We start from the raw sequence: 17,909 nt of genomic DNA on the forward strand, positions 1-17,909 counted from the left end.
AGAGATACTTTATCATACATAATTCCAGCTGTCATTATGTATTTTTAACGAATGCTAAATTGTCATACATTCTTCCTCTCTAACACAGATTTCCACAAGGTCTCAGACTCTAGGGTGGAAAAATGCTTACAAGAAAGAAACAGATGAAGACAGACAGAGTTGTTGATTTCCATTGTTACTTGTAATGTTAAAAAGGGGAGAAAAAGACAATCCCATTTTCTAAATTAGCTAACGAAGCTACTCACTCTATAGGCTACAGATTTCAGTCACCACTAGAATAGTTATTTTTATGTTGTATCTTTGTATCATATAATTCTTAATCTAACAATAAATTCCTAATTGTTTTGTAAGATGTTCCAGCTCATCTATTGTTTGTGTGCATTTTCACATGTTATTGAGTAATTATACAGAAATGTTACTAGGCAAGTCAGTTAAGAACAAATTCTTATTTTCAATGACAGTGGGTTAACTTGCCTTGTTCAGAGGTAGAAGGACAGATTTGTACCTTGTCAGCTCAGGGATTTGAACTTGCAACCTTTTGGTTACTAGCCCAACGCTCTAAATACTAGGCTACCCTGCCGCCCCTATGCATTTGCACATCTGTAGATATTACATTTACTCTGTGGAAAACAATGGACAATTAACACATTGAAAAATATATGACACACATAACATCTTATACTCACATTCTAATATCTTCCAAAACAGCAAGTGCAATCATTCAACATATTTGTATAACCTTTACTATTACAATTGACCTTTCATACAATCTAATATTCAGGTTAATTCCAACATACTGCAGTATCATGCCATTGTTCATACTGTCAAACCACCCAGCCTATAACAACAGTTCATCTTTGGAGAGTTAATTTCCCTGTCTGACTCCAGTCGCTTACATTCTGCCTTGACCAGGCAGCAAACATCAGACTTTGTGCCTGTGATAACTCTGCTGTCATTCTGTCAACTGAATCATTTGGGTTGCACTATCTTGACAAACCATAGACTTTTTCTGATTTGATGGATTGGCCACAAGATGACGTTCTACGACATGTCCAATGACGTCCTGAAGTCCTATGATGTGAGGACTTGTCTGGCCGTCTGTCACTAAGCCATTCCCAGATGATTTGTAGTTTCTCCAGTGGGTATCCTAGAGACACAAATATTATTTGAATACTACATTTATCCTTGTTCCATCCTTCACACTCCCATTCCTAAGTGGACCTTGTAATGCAGCACAATTATCATTCTAAAAGACATAGCACATTAATATTGTCACGCCCTGACCATAGAGAGCTTTATATGTCTCTATTTTGGTTTGGTCAGGGTGTGATTTGGGTGGGCATTCTATGTTCCTTGTTCTATGATTTGTATTTCTGTGTGTTTGGCCGGGTGTGGTTCCCAATCAGAGGCAGCTGTCTATCGTTGTCTCTGATTGAGAACCATACTTGGGTAGCTTTTTTCCCCACATGTATTTGTGGGTAGTTGTCCATGTATAGTTGCCTGTGAGCACTACGTTGGTGTCACGTTTTTGTTTATTGTTTTGTTGGTGACAGCTTAAAATAAAGAGGTATGTACGCTCCCCACGCTGCACCTTGGTCCACTGTTTCCACCTTAGAGGATCGTGACAAATATTGGCAACGCTGTAATAGTGGCATTGATGTATCAACATCCTTGGAAAGACTGCTCTCATGAAACATGTACTGCCAATTAATGTAAACTAACTTTTGTTGCCTATTCTCAAATGATTTATCACAATTTCAAAATTAGACAATTGTCTGTGAGTGTATAATCATTTAAATGTTTCTCACATACATTAGACATGCTGTCATTATGAAGAGAATAAAATGACTCTGTGTTGTAAGTTGTCTTGATCGATACGTCTTATGCTATGCTCAAGGCATTCTGCAGCTAACTAGTCTAGTGGCCTAATGAAACTTCTAGAAATCAACTAGACAGGGTTTCCTCTGATCTACAGTACTATCCAAACCACAGAGTAGTGAGTGCCCAATTAGTCTTATGTGAGAGCACAACAAAAACAAGATGTACTCACAGCTATAACTAACAAACATTATTCTGTCTGATCCCTGGTGTTAGAAATCGATGCTCAGAATAAACGGAAAGTTGTGGTGTTTTATCTGAGTTTGAATGTATGAAAACTTCTCAGATACTCTGATGTATATAGGTATAGATAGAGAGGCTCATATCTGAACACCATGTGATAGAGATAAAAGAACAGATAAAAATACACCTTATGGATCAGAAGGGACTGTGAACAAACATACACACACACGACAACATACGCACTATATACACATGTACACCTGGATTTTGTGTTGTAGATATTGTAGTCTGTGCTCTCAGGCCACTATACTACTACATATTATGTGGTAGTAGAGTAGTGGCCTGGGGGCACACACTTAATGTGTTGTGAAATCTGTTGTGCAATGTATTGTATTTTCTTTTAAATTGTATAACGGCCTTAATTTTCCTGGACCCCAGGAAGAGTAGCTGCTGCCTTAATAAATAATAAATACAAATACACACCTTTAATAACAGATCACACAAAGGATTTCCAAATATTCTCCCCCAACAGGTCTTGACAATTACTTACAGTACTTATCAGCAAAGTAGTGATATTCCCTGCTTCCAAATGATTAGTTTTATACCCTTACGAAAACAAAGTTCATTGGCCCTACAGGGTTTTCTTATGTCTGTTAAGCCTGTTATACAGTGGGGGAAAAAAGTATTGAGTCAGCCACCAATTGTGCAGGTTCTCCCACTTAAAGATGAGAGGCCTGTAATTTTCATCATAGGTGCACTTCAACTATGACAGACAAAATGAGAAAAAAAATCCAGAAAATCACATTGTAGGATTTTTAATGAATTTATTTGCAAATGATGGTGGAAAATAAGTATTTGGTCAATAACAAAAGTTTATCTCAATACTTTGTTATATACCCTTTGTTGGCAATGACAGAGGTCAAACGTTTTCTGTAAGTCTTCACAAGGTTTTCACACACTGTTGCTGGTATTTTGGCCCATTCCTCCATGCAGATCTCCTCTAGAGTAGTGATGTTTTGGGGCTGTTGCTGGGCAACATGGACTTTCAACTCCCTCCAAAGATTTTCTATGGGGTTGAGATCTGGAGACTGGCTAGGCCACTCCAGGACCTTGAAATGCTTCTTACGAAGCCACTCCTTCGTTGCCCGGGTGGTGTGTTTGGGATCATTGTCATGCTGAAAGACTCAGCCACGTTTCATCTTCAATGCCCTTGCTGATGGAAGGAGGTTTTCACTCAAAATTTCACGATACATGGCCCCATTCATTCTTTCCTTTACACGGATCAGTCGTCCTGGTCCCTTTGCAGAAAAACAGCCCCAAAGCATGATGTTTCCACCCCCATGCTTCACAGTAGGTATGGTGTTCTTTGGATGCAACTCAGCATTCTTTGTCCTCCAAACACGACTAGTTGAGTTACCAAAAAGTTATATTTTGGTTTCATCTGACCATATGACATTCTCACAATCTTCTTCTGGATCATCCAAATGCTCTCTAGCAAACTTCAGATCGGCCTGGACAAGTACTGGCTTAAGCAGGGGGACACGTCTGGCACTGCAGGATTTGATTCCCTGGCGGCGTAGTGTGTTACTGATGGTAGGCTTTGTTACTTTGGTCCCAGCTCTCTGCAGGTCATTCACTAGGTCTCCCCGTGTAGTTCTGGGATTTTTGCTCACCGTTCTTGTGATCATTTTGACCCCACGGGGTGAGATCTTGCGTGGAGCCCCAGATCGAGGGAGATTATCAGTGGTCTTGTATGTCTTCCATTTCCTAATAATTGCTCCCACAGTTGATTTATTCAAACCAAGCTGCTTACCTATTGCAGATTCAGTCTTCCCAGCCTGGTGCAGGTCTACAATTTTGTGGAGTTAGTGGAGTTTGGAATGTGACTGTTTGAGGTTGTGGACAGGTGTATTTTATACTGATAACAAGTTCAAACAGGTGCCATTAATACAGGTAACGAGTGGAGGACAGGGGAGCCTCTTAAAGAAGAAGTTACAGGTCTGTGAGAGCCAGAAATCTTGCTTGTTTGTAGGTGACCAAATTCTTATTTTCCACCATAATTTGCAAATAAATTCATTAAAAATCCTACAATGTGATTTTCTGGATTTTTTTCTCTCCTTTTATCTGTCATAGTTGAAGTGTACCTACAATGTAAATTACAGGCCTCTCTCATTTTTTTAAGTGGGAGAACGTGCACAATTGGTGGCTGACTAAATACTTTTTGCCCCACTGTATATACACTGAAAATGCCCAGGTGGCACTGAAGGGACAAGCAAAACTACTGTGGTTAATCAACTGAAACTCACCCACTGTTCAAGTCCCCTACACAAACCACCCACATACACATATTGAGGCGTGGGAAGTTGATGTATTTAACATTCTCAGCACTTAACCACTTCCTTTATTAGAATGCTAAGATATGTACCGGTAATATAGTTGCACTGAAATTATTGACATGCACAATGCAGTGTAACTACAATATTGGTACCAAGGTTATTCTATTAAATGAAAACTGAAACTAAAATAAACACTCAAATTGAATAACTATTTAGTAAACTAAAGTAAAAATTAAAATGAAAAACATGTTCTGAAAGTATTATATTTGACTGCAAATTGAACTAAAATAAAATAAAAACCATCATAACTTATGTTTAGTTTTAGTTTTTCAAATGGGGTTTACAAGCATTTTTTCTAATGGGGTTTTTGAGCTTGTAAATATGGTGGGTAAATGCTGCAAGTTAGATGCAAATATTTCAAAGAGGCCTAGTTTGTACATCATCATCACTAGCTATCACTAGGTAATGGAAGAAATCCGAGGGCGAGCACAGAGCTTGACTGGGGCAAGCTAGAGCAGCTTGTGAAGTTGCTGGAGCTGTTTACAATCTACATCGACCAACTTCAAACTGAATCCTCTGGCAGCCAACTTCGATCCAACCCCTGCAGAAGCTTGCTTGATGGACCCAAGAGTGTCTCTGGCACTTTGCTCAACAGAGATGGAGCCACTGATGAGTGAAGCAGAGTCTTTGTACTTCAGCAAATCAGAGAGTACAGCCGTGGAGCAGCAGGACCCCCAAAGGTGCCAGCACCTTGAATCCAGCAAGCATCTCGACCACAGTTCTTCAGAAATATAGCTTTGTTGCATCAAAGATTGTGTCTTAGGGGGAGGGTCAACCTGGCAGGGATTTAAGTGCCCCGTGTGAGCTGCAGAAATACCTGGAAGAGGTAAATGGGGCATGGTTACAGATTCAAGTCTCCAGTTTTGTCAGGCAAGGATGGCTGTTTATCAAAGCTGTACCCTGTGGTGCTGGATCTGGTTGCTGCCCCTACATCCCAAGCGTTTGTGGAGAGAATATTCAGCCTGTCATCATGCTTGAGAAACCGAACATCCACCTGTCTGGAATGCAGAGTCTACTTGAAGATAAACCAGAAAATCGTGTTTGGTTAAACAAACAAACAAACAAACAAACAAACAAACAAACAAACAAACACACACACACACAATTAAATCATGGCACATTTGACATGTGTTTTCAGAGCATTCGGAAAGTATTCAGAGCCCTTGAATTTTTCCATATTTTGTTACATTACAGCCTTATTCAAAGATTTATTTAAAAATATATACATATATATATAGTTGAAGTCGGAAGTTTACATACACTTTAGGAAAATACATTTTAACTCAGTTTATCACAATTCCTGACATTTAATCAGAGTAAAAATTCCCTGTTTTAGGTAAGACACCACTTTATTTTAAGAATGTGAAATGTCAGAATAATAGTAGAGAGTGATTTATTTAAGCTTTTATTTCTTTAATCACATTCCCAGTGGGTCAGAAGTTTACATACAGTCAATTACTATTTGGTAGCATTGCCTTTAAATTGTTTAACTTGGGTCAAATGTTTCGGGTAGCTTTCCACAAGCTTCCCACAATAAGTTGGGTGAATTTTGGCCCATTCCACGTGACAGAGCTGGTGTAACTGAGTCAGGTTTGTAGGGCTCCTTGCTCGCAAACGCTTTTTCAGTTCAACCCACACACTTTCTATGGGATTGAGGTCAGGGCTTTGTGATGGCCACTCCAATACCTTGACTTTGTTGTCCTTAAGCCATTTTGCCACAACTTTGGAAGTATGCTTGGGGTCATTGTCCATTTGGAAGACCCATTTGCAACCAAGCTTTAACTTTCTGACTGATGACTTGAGATGTTGCTTCAATATATCCACATAATTTTCCTACCTCATGATGCCATCTATTTTGTGAAGTGCACCAGTCCCTCCTGCAGCAAAGCACCCCCACAACATAATGCTGCCTCCCCTGTGCTTCACGGTTGGGATGATGTTATTTGGCTTGCAATCCTTCCCCTTTTTCCTCCAAAGATTACGATGGTCATTATGGCCAAACAGTTCTATTTTTTTCATCAGACCAGAGGACATTTCTCTTAAAAGTACGGTCTTTGTTCCCATGTCCAGTTGCAAACCATAATCTGTCTTTTTTTATGGCGGTTTTGGAGCAGTGGCTTCTTCTTTGCTGAGCGGGCTTTCTGGTTATGTCGATATAGGACTCGTTTTACTGTGGATGTAGATACTTTTGTACCTGTTTCCTCCAGCATCTTCACAAGGTCCTTTGCGGTTGTTCTGGTATTGGTTTGAACTTTTCGCACCAAAGTACGTTCATCTCTAGGAGACAGAATGCGTCTCCTTCCTGAGTGGGATGATGGCTGCGTGGTCCCATGGTGTTTATACTTGCGTAATTTTTGTTCTGGGGTCTTGACTGATTTCTTTTGATTTTCCCATGTCAAGCAAAGAGGCACTGAGTTTGAAGGTAGACCTTGAAATACATCCACAGGTACACCTCAAATTGGCTCAAATGATGTCATTTAACCTATCAGAAGCTTCTAAAGCCATGACTTCATTTTCTGGAATTTTCCAAGCTGTTTAACGGCACAGTCAACTTAGTGTATGTAAACTTCTGACCCACTGGAATTGTGATACAGTGAATTATAAGTGAAATAATCTGTCTGTAAACAATTGTTGGAAAACTTACTTTTGTCATGCACAAAGTAGATGTCCTAACCGACTTGTCAAAACTCTAGTTTGTTAACAAGAAATTTGTGGAGTGGCTGAAAAACTAGTTTTAATGACTCCAACCTGTGTATAAACTTCCAACTTCAACTGTATATATATATATATATATATATATATATATATATATATATATATATATATAGTGCCTTGCGAAAGTATTCGGCCCCCTTGAACTTTGCGACCTTTTGCCACATTTCAGGCTTCAAACATAAAGATATAAAACTGTATTTTTTTGTGAAGAATCAACAACAAGTGGGACACAATCATGAAGTGGAACGACATTTATTGGATATTTCAAACTTTTTTAACAAATCAAAAACTGAAAAATTGGGCGTGCAAAATTATTCAGCCCCCTTAAGTTAATACTTTGTAGCGCCACCTTTTGCTGCGATTACAGCTGTAAGTCGCTTGGGGTATGTCTCTATCAGTTTTGCACATCGAGAGACTGAAATTTTTTCCCATTCCTCCTTGCAAAACAGCTCGAGCTCAGTGAGGTTGGATGGAGAGCATTTGTGAACAGCAGTTTGCAGTTCTTTCCACAGATTCTCGATTGGATTCAGGTCTGGACTTTGACTTGGCCATTCTAACACCTGGATATGTTTATTTTTGAACCATTCCATTGTAGATTTTGCCTTATGTTTTGGATCATTGTCTTGTTGGAAGACAAATCTCCGTCCCAGGCTCAGGTCTTTAGCAGACTCCATCAGGTTTTCTTCCAGAATGGTCCTGTATTTGGCTCCATCCATCTTCCCATCAATTTTAGCCATCTTCCCTGTCCCTGCTGAAGAAAAGCAGGCCCAAACCATGATGCTGCCACCACCATGTTTGACAGTGGGTATGGTGTGTTCAGGGTGATGAGCTGTGTTGCTTTTACGCCAAACATAACGTTTTGCATTGTTGCCAAAAAGTTCCATTTTGGTTTCATCTGACCAGAGCACCTTCTTCCACATGTTTGGTGTGTCTCCCAGGTGGCTTGTGGCAAACTTTCAACGACACTTTTTATGGATATCTTTAAGAAATGGCTTTCTTCTTGCCACTCTTCCATAAAGGCCAGATTTGTGCAATATACGACTGATTGTTGTCCTATGGACAGAGTCTCCCACCTCAGCTGTAGATCTCTGCAGTTCATCCAGAGTGATCATGGGCCTCTTGGCTGCATCTCTGATCAGTCTTCTCCTTGTATGAGCTGAAAGTTTCGAGGGACGGCCAGGTCTTGGTAGATTTGCAGTGGTCTGATACTCCTTCCATTTCAATATTATCGCTTGCACGTGCTCCTTGGGATGTTTAAAGCTTGGGAAATCTTTTTGTATCCAAATCCGGCTTTAAACTTCTTCACAACAGTATCTCGGACCTGCCTGGTGTGTTCCTTGTTCTTCATGATGCTCTCTGCGCTTTTAACGGACCTCTGAGACTATCACAGTGCAGGTGCATTTATATGGAGACTTGATTACACACAGGTGGATTGTATTTATCATCATTAGTCATTTAGGTCAACATTGGATCATTCAGAGATCCTCACTGAACTTCTGGAGAGAGTTTGCTGCACTGAAAGTAAAGGGGCTGAATAATTTTGCACGCCCAATTTTTCAGTTTTTGATTTGTTATAAAAGTTTGAAATATCCAATAAATGTCGTTCCACTTCATGATTGTGTCCCACTTGTTGTTGATTCTTCACAAAAAATACAGTTTTATATCTTTATGTTTGAAGCCTGTAATGTGGCAAAAGGTCGCAAAGTTCAAGGGGGCCGAATACTTTCGCAAGGCACTGTATATATATATATATATATATATATATATATATATATATACATATATATATATATATATATATATATATATATATATATGTGTGTATATTCTCTCATCAATCTACATACAATACCCCAAAAACAGGTTTTTAGTATTTTTGCAAATGTTTGTAAAAAAAACAACAACTGAAATATCAAATTTACATAAGTATTCAGACCCTTTAAGTGGTACTTTGTTGAAGCACCATTGGCAGCGATTACAGCCTTGAGTCTTATTGGGTATAACGCTACAAACGTGGCACATCTGTATTTGGGGAGTTTCTCCCATTCTTCTCTGCAGATCCTCTCAAGCTCTGTCAGGTTGTTAAGGGAGCGTCGCTGCACAGCTATTTTCCGGTCTCTCCAGAGATGTTCAAACGGGTTCAAGTCCGGGCTCTATGTAGTCCACTCGAGGACATTCAGAGACTTGTTCCGAAGCCATTCCTGCAGTGTCTTGGCTGTGTGCTTAGGGTCGTTGTCCTGTTGGAAGGTGAATCTTTGCCCTAGTCTGAGGTCCTGAGCGCTTTGGAGCAGGTTTTCATCAAGGATCTCTCTGTACTTTGCTTCGTTCATCTATCTCTTGATCCTGACAAGTCTCTGCCGCTGAAAAATATCTCCACAGCATGATGCTACAACCACCATGCTCCACCATATGGATGGTGCCATGTTTCTTCCAAATGTGATGCTTGGTATTCACGCCAAAGATTTCAATCTTAGTTTCACCAGACCAGAGAATCTTGTTTCTCATGGTCTGAGAGTCCTTTAGGTGACTTTTGTCAAACTCCAAGCAGGCTGTCATGTGCCTTTTACCGAGGAGAGGGTTCCGTCTGGCCACTCTACCATAAAGGCATGATTGGTGGAGTGCTGCAGAAATGGGTATCCTTCTGGAAGGTTCTCCCATCTCCACAGAGGAACTCTAGATCTCTGTCAGAGTGACCATCAGGTTCTTGGTCACCACCCTGACCAAAGCCCTTCTCCCTCGATGGCCCAGTTTGGCCAGCCGGTCAGCTCTAGGAAGAGTCTTGGTGGTGCCCAACTTCTTCCATTTAAGAATGATGGAGGCCACTTTCTTGGGGACCTTCAATGCTGCAACATTGTTTTGGTGTCCTTCCCCAGATCTGTATATGAAATATGAAGAGAGGTACCCAATGATGTGTTGTCTTGGATTTGTAACAAACATACCACTTTGTGTTCAGGAGAAAAGGTACATTTCTTTGCCACATTTTTTGCAGTATTACTTTAGTGCCTTATTGCAAACAGGATGTTTTGGAATATTTGTATTCTGTACAGGCTTCCTTCTTTTCACTCTGTAATTTATGTTAGTATTGTGGAGTAACTACAATTGTTGTTGATCCATCCGCAGTTATCTCCAGTGTTGGGGAGTAACAGGTTTCATGTAATCCATTGCATGTAAGGGATTACAAAGAACTGTAACTGTAATCCGTTACCTTACTAGCAGAAATATTGTAATCAGATTACAGATACTTTGAAAAACTAGAGGATTACTTTGAGGATTACTTTTAAATTCAGAAAGGTTGTTTTCCCCAAAATATCTTTGACACTTCTGTTTTCTCAATGACATTCAAATCAGCATTGACAAAAGGCGCAAGTTTAAGTTTGTTCCACCTCAGCAGAGATTGACCACAAGTCAGAGACCCCTATGATGACACAACCAATGTGTTTGATGGATCGCGGGGAAAGAGGAAGGAACCGATTTTTGTACGCTATAGTCCAAGCTACAGTATGTCTTCCAATGGAGCGACTGCTGTCCGACTGCTGTCGGCATTCAAAGATTATCCAATTTGAAAAAAACGTTTGAAGGTAATGATGACAGCAGTGATGTAGTCTACTGCGATACGGACATCACTTATTATTGATATCTACATATCGCATTGATGTGAATCACACTATTGCTCTCTCAATTAGCTATTTGCGGCATATTGATTGGGGTTGTTGTGGATGGCTGTTCGCAAATCTAAATGTGTATTTGAACCCAATAATGGTTTAATTGAAAAAGTTTAAGCTGCCTATTGTCATGACGTTGGCCTGGCGGTAGGTTTATGACAGTCATAAATACCTCGTCCCCCCTTTTTCCTCTCTCTACCCTACTGATGTTACATTTGCAAACCCCTTTGGTTAACATAGAGATTCTGGGAACATCAGAAGGTGGGGGGAAATTAACTATATTCTGGTAATCCGACCAATTGAACATATGCGGTGGAACTCAATGAATATGATGTCAGTTCGGTTGTCATCTGAGACATTCTCATCAATAATAAGATGACATAAACTCTACAGTGGAAAGTCAACACATCAGAGGTATCGGATTCACATGGAATTGTTGTTCAATTTAAATGTTTGAATATGAAATTATTCTTGATGAGATGAAATGTGATTTTAGCTTCTAAAATGTGAGATTTGGGTTTTCATAAGGTAGGGCTCTGCTCAATCAGTGGCCTGCCTCTGTGAAGGGACATGGGCTATAAAACTTTTCAAACACACCCTCCTCTCCCTTCCTATATAAAGCCTTGACGACAATGTAACCTCCTGTTCCGAGGACGTGAGGACGACGGTCCGATGTCAGAATGGTTCAGATAATAACTACAGAACGAAGCCAACATCAGCGTGAGCATTGGTTGCGAATGGTATGAACTTTGAACTCTTATTCCCTACAGAAGTGATATCTCCTAGCCTTGAGTTAGCAACAGCAGATGCAAACGAGGGTTAGGAAGGAACAGACAGAGTATCCCGTCTATCACACAACGACGTTACTACAACGTATCCAATTGACAACCAGAGACATTCTTCAAAGGACAAAGGACTCGGTTGGACAACACGGCCTTCCATCTACCACCAACCTACCGAAGCGCAGCTCAGAGCAAATATTTATTGCATTTTCCTTTTCCAAATGGGCGGTAATTTAAAATGCATGAGATACTGTATTTACGATATCATAGATTCACCCATCGTTTCTCAGTCTTCCCGCTCTTTCACTCAAACCCAGCCCCTTTTCTTTTGTGTAACAAGCTGTCATATCTGTTCTGCCCGCTAGGGACGTTTTCCTTTGTGACGTAATTTGTAATCAAGTTATGATTTAATTATGTGTATGTGTAATTCTGTGTGATTAGTTAGGTATTTAGTAAATAAATAATTAAACCCAATTTTGTATTGCTGGTTCAACTTGTTTGCCAGGGTTCGTGCAGATAATCAAGAATTTACAACTTTCAGATGAGACAATTAAGATGACGATTAATATTGACTGCTATTGATGTAAAATATTACTAGGTCTTTAAGAGTTTATTTGGAAGATAACAGCTCTATAAATATTATTTTGTGGTGCCCTACTCTCTAGTTTTATTACATTTACATGATTTGCTCAATCAGGTAATATTAATTACAGAGAAATTATTTTATAGAATAGCATATCATATCATTTAATCAGGCATAGCCAAAGACATGACATTATCAATCATTGTTTTTGAAACCAGTGGACAGCCAGTAAAAAATATGCCCTTGCAAGAGCTGCATAGCGCGGATTCAAGCCAATGGAATAAAAGTGGGGCTTTCCTTCTTAATGTGTTTGTGCCAATCAGTTGTGTTGTGACAAGGTAGGGGTGATATACAGAAGATGGCCCTATTTGGTAAGAGACCAAGCCCATATTATGGCAAGAACCGCTCAAATATGCAAAGTGAATATGACAATCCATCATTAGGTTAAGACATGAAGGTCAGTCAATGCTGAACATTTCAAGAACTTTGAAAGTTTCAAGTGCAGTCGTAAGAACCATCAAGCGCTGTGATGAAACTGTCTCTCATGCAGACCGCCACAGGAAAGGAAGACCCAGGGTTACCTCTGCTGCAGAGGATAAGTTCATTAGAGTTACCAGACTCAGAAATTGCAGCCCAAAAAAATGATTCACAGAGTTCAAGTAACGGAGACATCTCAACATCAACTGTTCAGAGGAGACTGGGTGAATCAGGCCTTCATGGTTGAATTGCTGCAAAGAAACCACTACTAAAGGACACCAATAATAAGAAGAGACTTGCTTGGGCCAAAAAAACACGAGCAATAGACATTAGACCGGTTGAAATCTGTCATTTGGTCTGATGAGTCCAAATTTTAGATTTTTGGTTCCAACAGCCGTGTCTTTGTGAGACGCGGAGTAGGTGAACAGATGATCTCTGCATGTTTTGTTCCCACTGTAAGGCATGGATGAGGAGGTGTGATGGTGTGGGGGTGCTTTGCTGGTGACACTGTCAGGGATTTAATTAGAATTCAGGGCACACTTAAGCAACATGGTTACCACAGCATTCTGCAGCAATACGCCATCCCATCAGGTTTGCACTTAGTGGGACTGTCATTTGTTTTTCAACAGGACAATGACCCAACACACCTCCAGGCTGTGTAAGGGCTACTTAGAGGAGAGTAATGGAGTGCTCGATCAGATGACCTGGCCTCCACAATCACCTGACCTTAACCCAATTGAGATGGTTTAGTATGAGTTGGACCGCGAAAGAAGGAAAAGCAGCCAACAAGTGCTCAGCATATGTGGGAATTTCTTCATAACTGTTGGAAAAGCATTCCAATATTCTGCCTTACAAAGCAAAAAGGCAGTAATTGCTCATAGATTGGAACTGTGAAAAAAATGCTTTTATTTTCCTTTGTTTCACAGTAACTTTATGCAGTTCCTGCTAACATGACCTCCATTAAAAAAAACAATAGGCAGGATACTTGTCCACATGATTAAGCATGTATTTAATGTAGCAAAAAAGACGAACTAATTTGACCAAATGAGCAGTTACTGCCTTCACTATTATTCTACAATGTAGAAAATAGTAAAAAAATAAAGAAAAACCCTTGAATGAGTTTGAATGAGGTGTGTCCAAACCTTTGACTGGTACTGTGTATACAGTGGGGAGAACAAGTATTTGATACACTGCCGATTTTGCAGGTTTTCCCACTTACAAAGCATGTAGAGGTCTGTAATTTTTATCATAGGTAACCTTCAACTGTGAGAGACGGAATCTAAAACAAAAATCCAGAAAATCACATAAGTGATCACACAAGTAATTCATTTGCATTTTATTACAGAGACAGTCCCTCCTGCCCCAGTCCATGCTCCTGATCCTGATCCTGCCTCTGCCCCTGCCTCTGCCCCTGTCTCAGGCCCTGGCAGCTGTGTGTCCCTGCATTGGCTCTACTCTCCTCCAACATGGCACTCGTCCACAGCCCCTTGAAGACTCTGTTGAGCCCCACCTTAGAGAGCCACAGACAACATAGAAGGTTCCGGAAGGCTGAGCGAAACTCTGGGCTGTGGCAGTAGATGATGGGGTTGAGGCCTGAGTTCAGGTAGCCCAGCCAGTTGAGCAGAATAAAAACTTCCCTGGTGGGGATATCTGGGTCAAACACCTTGATGATGTTGGACACAAAAAAGGGCAACCAGCACAGAGTAAAGGTCCCCATGATGATCCCTAGGGTCTTGATTGCTTTGTGTTCCTTTAGGACAGTTACCCGAGTGTGCCTGCGGCCCTGGCTTCTCCACTGTATGGAGTCGAAAATGAAGCTGCTCCCAGCCCTGCCGTTGTTCCGAGTCCTGTTCATGCGCCCAGCTCTGCCAGTGGTGCCCACAGCCCTGCCAGTGATACTACCTGTGGGACTCACAGCCCTGCCAGTGATACTACCTGTGGGACTCACAGCCCTGCCAGTGATACTACCTGTGGGACTCACAGCCCTGCCAGTGATACTACCTGTGGGACTCACAGCCCTGCCAGTGATGCTCCCATCCCTGCCATTGGGACTCCCAGGGCTGACTATTTGACACTCTGATGGGGGGATGTCACACCAACTGAGGAAACGCAGCTTGTTTTCATTCATCAGCCTGACCTGCCGTGTGGCGATGAGGAAGACTCTGCTGTAGATGAAGATCATGATCAGCAGGGGGACGTAGAAGGACACAACAGAGGACACGATGGCGTAGGGCATGTTGGTGATGAAGTCACAGCAGTGTGGCTCCTCGTAGCACTGCATGCTCCCGGTGTCGTTATGAGCACGCCACGACTGGCTCATGATTGGGACTATAGAGATGAGGGCTGCCACACCCCACACCACACACACCATGAGCCACGCCTGACGTTTCCCCAGCAGAGACTGGTACCTGAGAGGCCGTGTGATGGCGATATAGCGATCCACAGCGATGGTGCACAGCGTCTCAATGCTGGCTGTCACACAGAGGACATCCATGGATGTCCAGAGCTCACAGGCTGTGCCACTAAGGAGCCAGTCCCCTGTCACCACTAGGGAGGCCCCCAGAGGCTGCACCAGGCAGCCCATGATAAGGTCAGCACAGGCCAGGGAGATGACAAAGATGTTGGTGGTGGTCTGGAGGTGGAGGGTGCGGGCGATGGTGAGGATGACCAGTAGGTTGCCAGCAACCGTCACGAAGATAATGACCACCAGAACAGGCATCACCAATGGTTCAGCCGGAGGGTGGTACGATCCAGAACTGTGGTTGTTCATACTCTACACAGTCAGTCAGATGGCCACTCAGAAAGCCCTGAAGGACACGAAGGAATCATTTAATCACGTGTTAAGTGACTGCTCAGTTTCTAGTTAGCAGGTCAAACAGGTGAAATAAAAGCATGCAGTCTGCTCCTCAATAGCTTCTCTCTTACTCTCCTAATCCACTTTCAGTTCTTTCAGAGTATTACATTATATTCTTGAAGTGATAGGATTTTGATGAGCAAAGTGCATAATATGCTTGCATCATAGCACTTTGACTGGGTGGAATCCAGATTTGATGGCTTGATCATCAAGACGAAGGAAAATAAGGAGAAGTTTGTCAAACTGCAGCAGCTCACAGCAGACAAGTTAGATCTGCCGCAAAATGTCTTCTCTACTGTTGGACCTTGTTCAGTTTTTTTCTTGACAAAGAGAACAACAATAGCAAGACAAAAAGCAAGGTTTGGGTAATTCAAAAGCGTCCTAAATAAATAATGCTTATAAGTAAATTTGTAGTACCTCCAAAAATGTTTTTTTCATTTGAATTTATTAAACTCAAGCATTTTAATATGTACACTGTATATCTGTTTTCTACTGACTCTATTATAGATGATTAATTATGATGAATTAACCAATAGCCAATAATAACAACTCTATCAGTAGAGAAAAGTGAATACATCACAACAGCCATACCTGAGTGAAGGTGCTCCCGGAGAATTTGTTTGTTGGTTTGATGTCACCTTGGTGGTGGACATAATAAAAAAAACAGTCCCACTTCAAAACATTCAACAAGTTATGATCTCTGGTACGGAAGTTGCTCATGCAGAGCAGCCTTCTAGCTCATCTCTCTCCATGCACATGCAGTGTGACCTAAATATATCTTGCAGAGCCATCTCTGTGGTTTTGTCTATTGCAAAAGGGCTTCTCTTATTTTTGCTTTCTGTGTGACAGATGAAACAACATCTAAGTCTTCACCAGTTTTCCCATGGTATAAACTGATGCTATAGGTTGACAGTCTTCAGAAACTTCAGATAGCAAACTGATGATTCTTCCCATTTTCTTCTGCCTTGGCTTTTGGAGACTGACTTCTGTTCCATGGATCTTCTATATGCCTGACTTTTGTTACGATCTCCAGTCCACCAGTGTGCAGTTCAGGTTCAGGCTGTGGATAAACTTTCCTCACAGACCATTTCAAATCAAATGTATTTATAAAGCTGTTTTAACATCAGCAGATGTCACAAAGTGCTTATACAGAAACCCAGCCTAAAACCCCAAATGCAGAAGCATTGTGGCTAGGAAAAACTCCCTAGAAAGGCAGGAACCTAGGAAGAAACCTAGAGGAACCAGGATCTGAGGGGTGGCCAGTGTTCTTCTGGCTGTGTCATGGGGGATAAGAGTACATGGCCATTAAGACCAGATCATAGCCTCCAGCAGGGGGAAGAAGTCAGGGTGTGAAGGTTCACACAGGGAGGAGAGACAGAACCCAGGCACACCATTTTCACTGAACTTTCAACCCTTATCTTAAGACTTCAGACTTTCTCCCCTCAGACCTCACGGTGACTGAAAAACTTAAATTGAAGATTGTTTTATTTTTTTTGCTGATGGTATTGACTTTATAATCTGATGTGAATTCAATGACCATAGCTATTCACATCTCATCATGGGGTTAAGCTGCAGTTACGTTAAATTAGGCAGCAGTTCTCAGTGCAGAGAAGATCTTGCATTTTGTCTTCTTAATCTTTTGAATAGACTAGAGAGTCTTATGCTTCATGCTGCATGTCTCCTCTGTGGAGGAATTCAAATCAAGTGTTTGCCTGTCTGGCTTCCCTTTCTGAGACATGTTTGTCTTAGTGGTAATTGTACCCCGACATGGAACACCAACCTGGGTATCCATCACCTGGTATAAAGATGGACGTACAGTATCGACCCCATATCGTGTGAAATGGAGACACGACATGGTGTAATTACCAGTGTTGGTTAACACTGGATCATCCAGCTGCAGACCCCAAACCCTGTTGGAAATGTGTTGTTCTGGCTATTTGTGTCAACAGGATGTTGACTGTAGGTGTGATATGGTGGTGGTCTGATCAGGTTCATTACAATAGCCTGTATAACAGCCTGGACTTGGAACTTGATATATAGGAACCTCACAGAGCACTAAAACCCAGGTATGATGCAAAACAACCCAAACAAAACACAAAATTCCCATCGAGCTTTGGCATTGTGAAAACAAACCACAAAATATGCTTATAGAATGAAGTTAACTAGATGTGTGTACTGATGAAATTCCTGTTAAATTCCCAACAAGGCTGTGTACTTGTACAAAAGCTTGAATTCAAGACAATTTACCATATAGAAGGATGCAACTGTTTCCGAAGTCATGCAGTTTAATATTTTAACAGTATAAGGTCTCTCTTCTCAGAGCCAGTGACGTGATCCACCAACTGTAAAGCTTATGGAATAATCTTTAGTTTAGACCCA

At 41.2% G+C, this 17,909-nt stretch overlaps 1 protein-coding gene across 1 annotated transcript; it reads right to left on the reverse strand.

Annotated features, from left to right (window-relative positions):
• Positions 1 to 8,999: 8,999 nt before the first annotated feature.
• Positions 9,000 to 16,413, reverse strand: LOC135548354 (beta-4C adrenergic receptor-like). The gene is made up of 2 exons (XM_064977871.1): positions 16,122 to 16,413; positions 9,000 to 15,483 (listed from the first exon to the last, which is right to left on the reverse strand). Exon 2 carries the CDS (start codon positions 15,444 to 15,446, stop codon positions 14,016 to 14,018), a length of 1,431 nt encoding a protein of 476 aa, XP_064833943.1. The 5' UTR covers positions 15,447 to 15,483; positions 16,122 to 16,413; the 3' UTR covers positions 9,000 to 14,015.
• Between the last annotated feature and the right edge of the window lie 1,496 nt (positions 16,414 to 17,909).

Source organism: Oncorhynchus masou, chromosome 11 (assembly GCF_036934945.1).
Source record: "Oncorhynchus masou masou isolate Uvic2021 chromosome 11, UVic_Omas_1.1, whole genome shotgun sequence".
In the NCBI taxonomy this organism is placed as follows: Eukaryota; Metazoa; Chordata; class Actinopteri; order Salmoniformes; family Salmonidae; genus Oncorhynchus; species Oncorhynchus masou.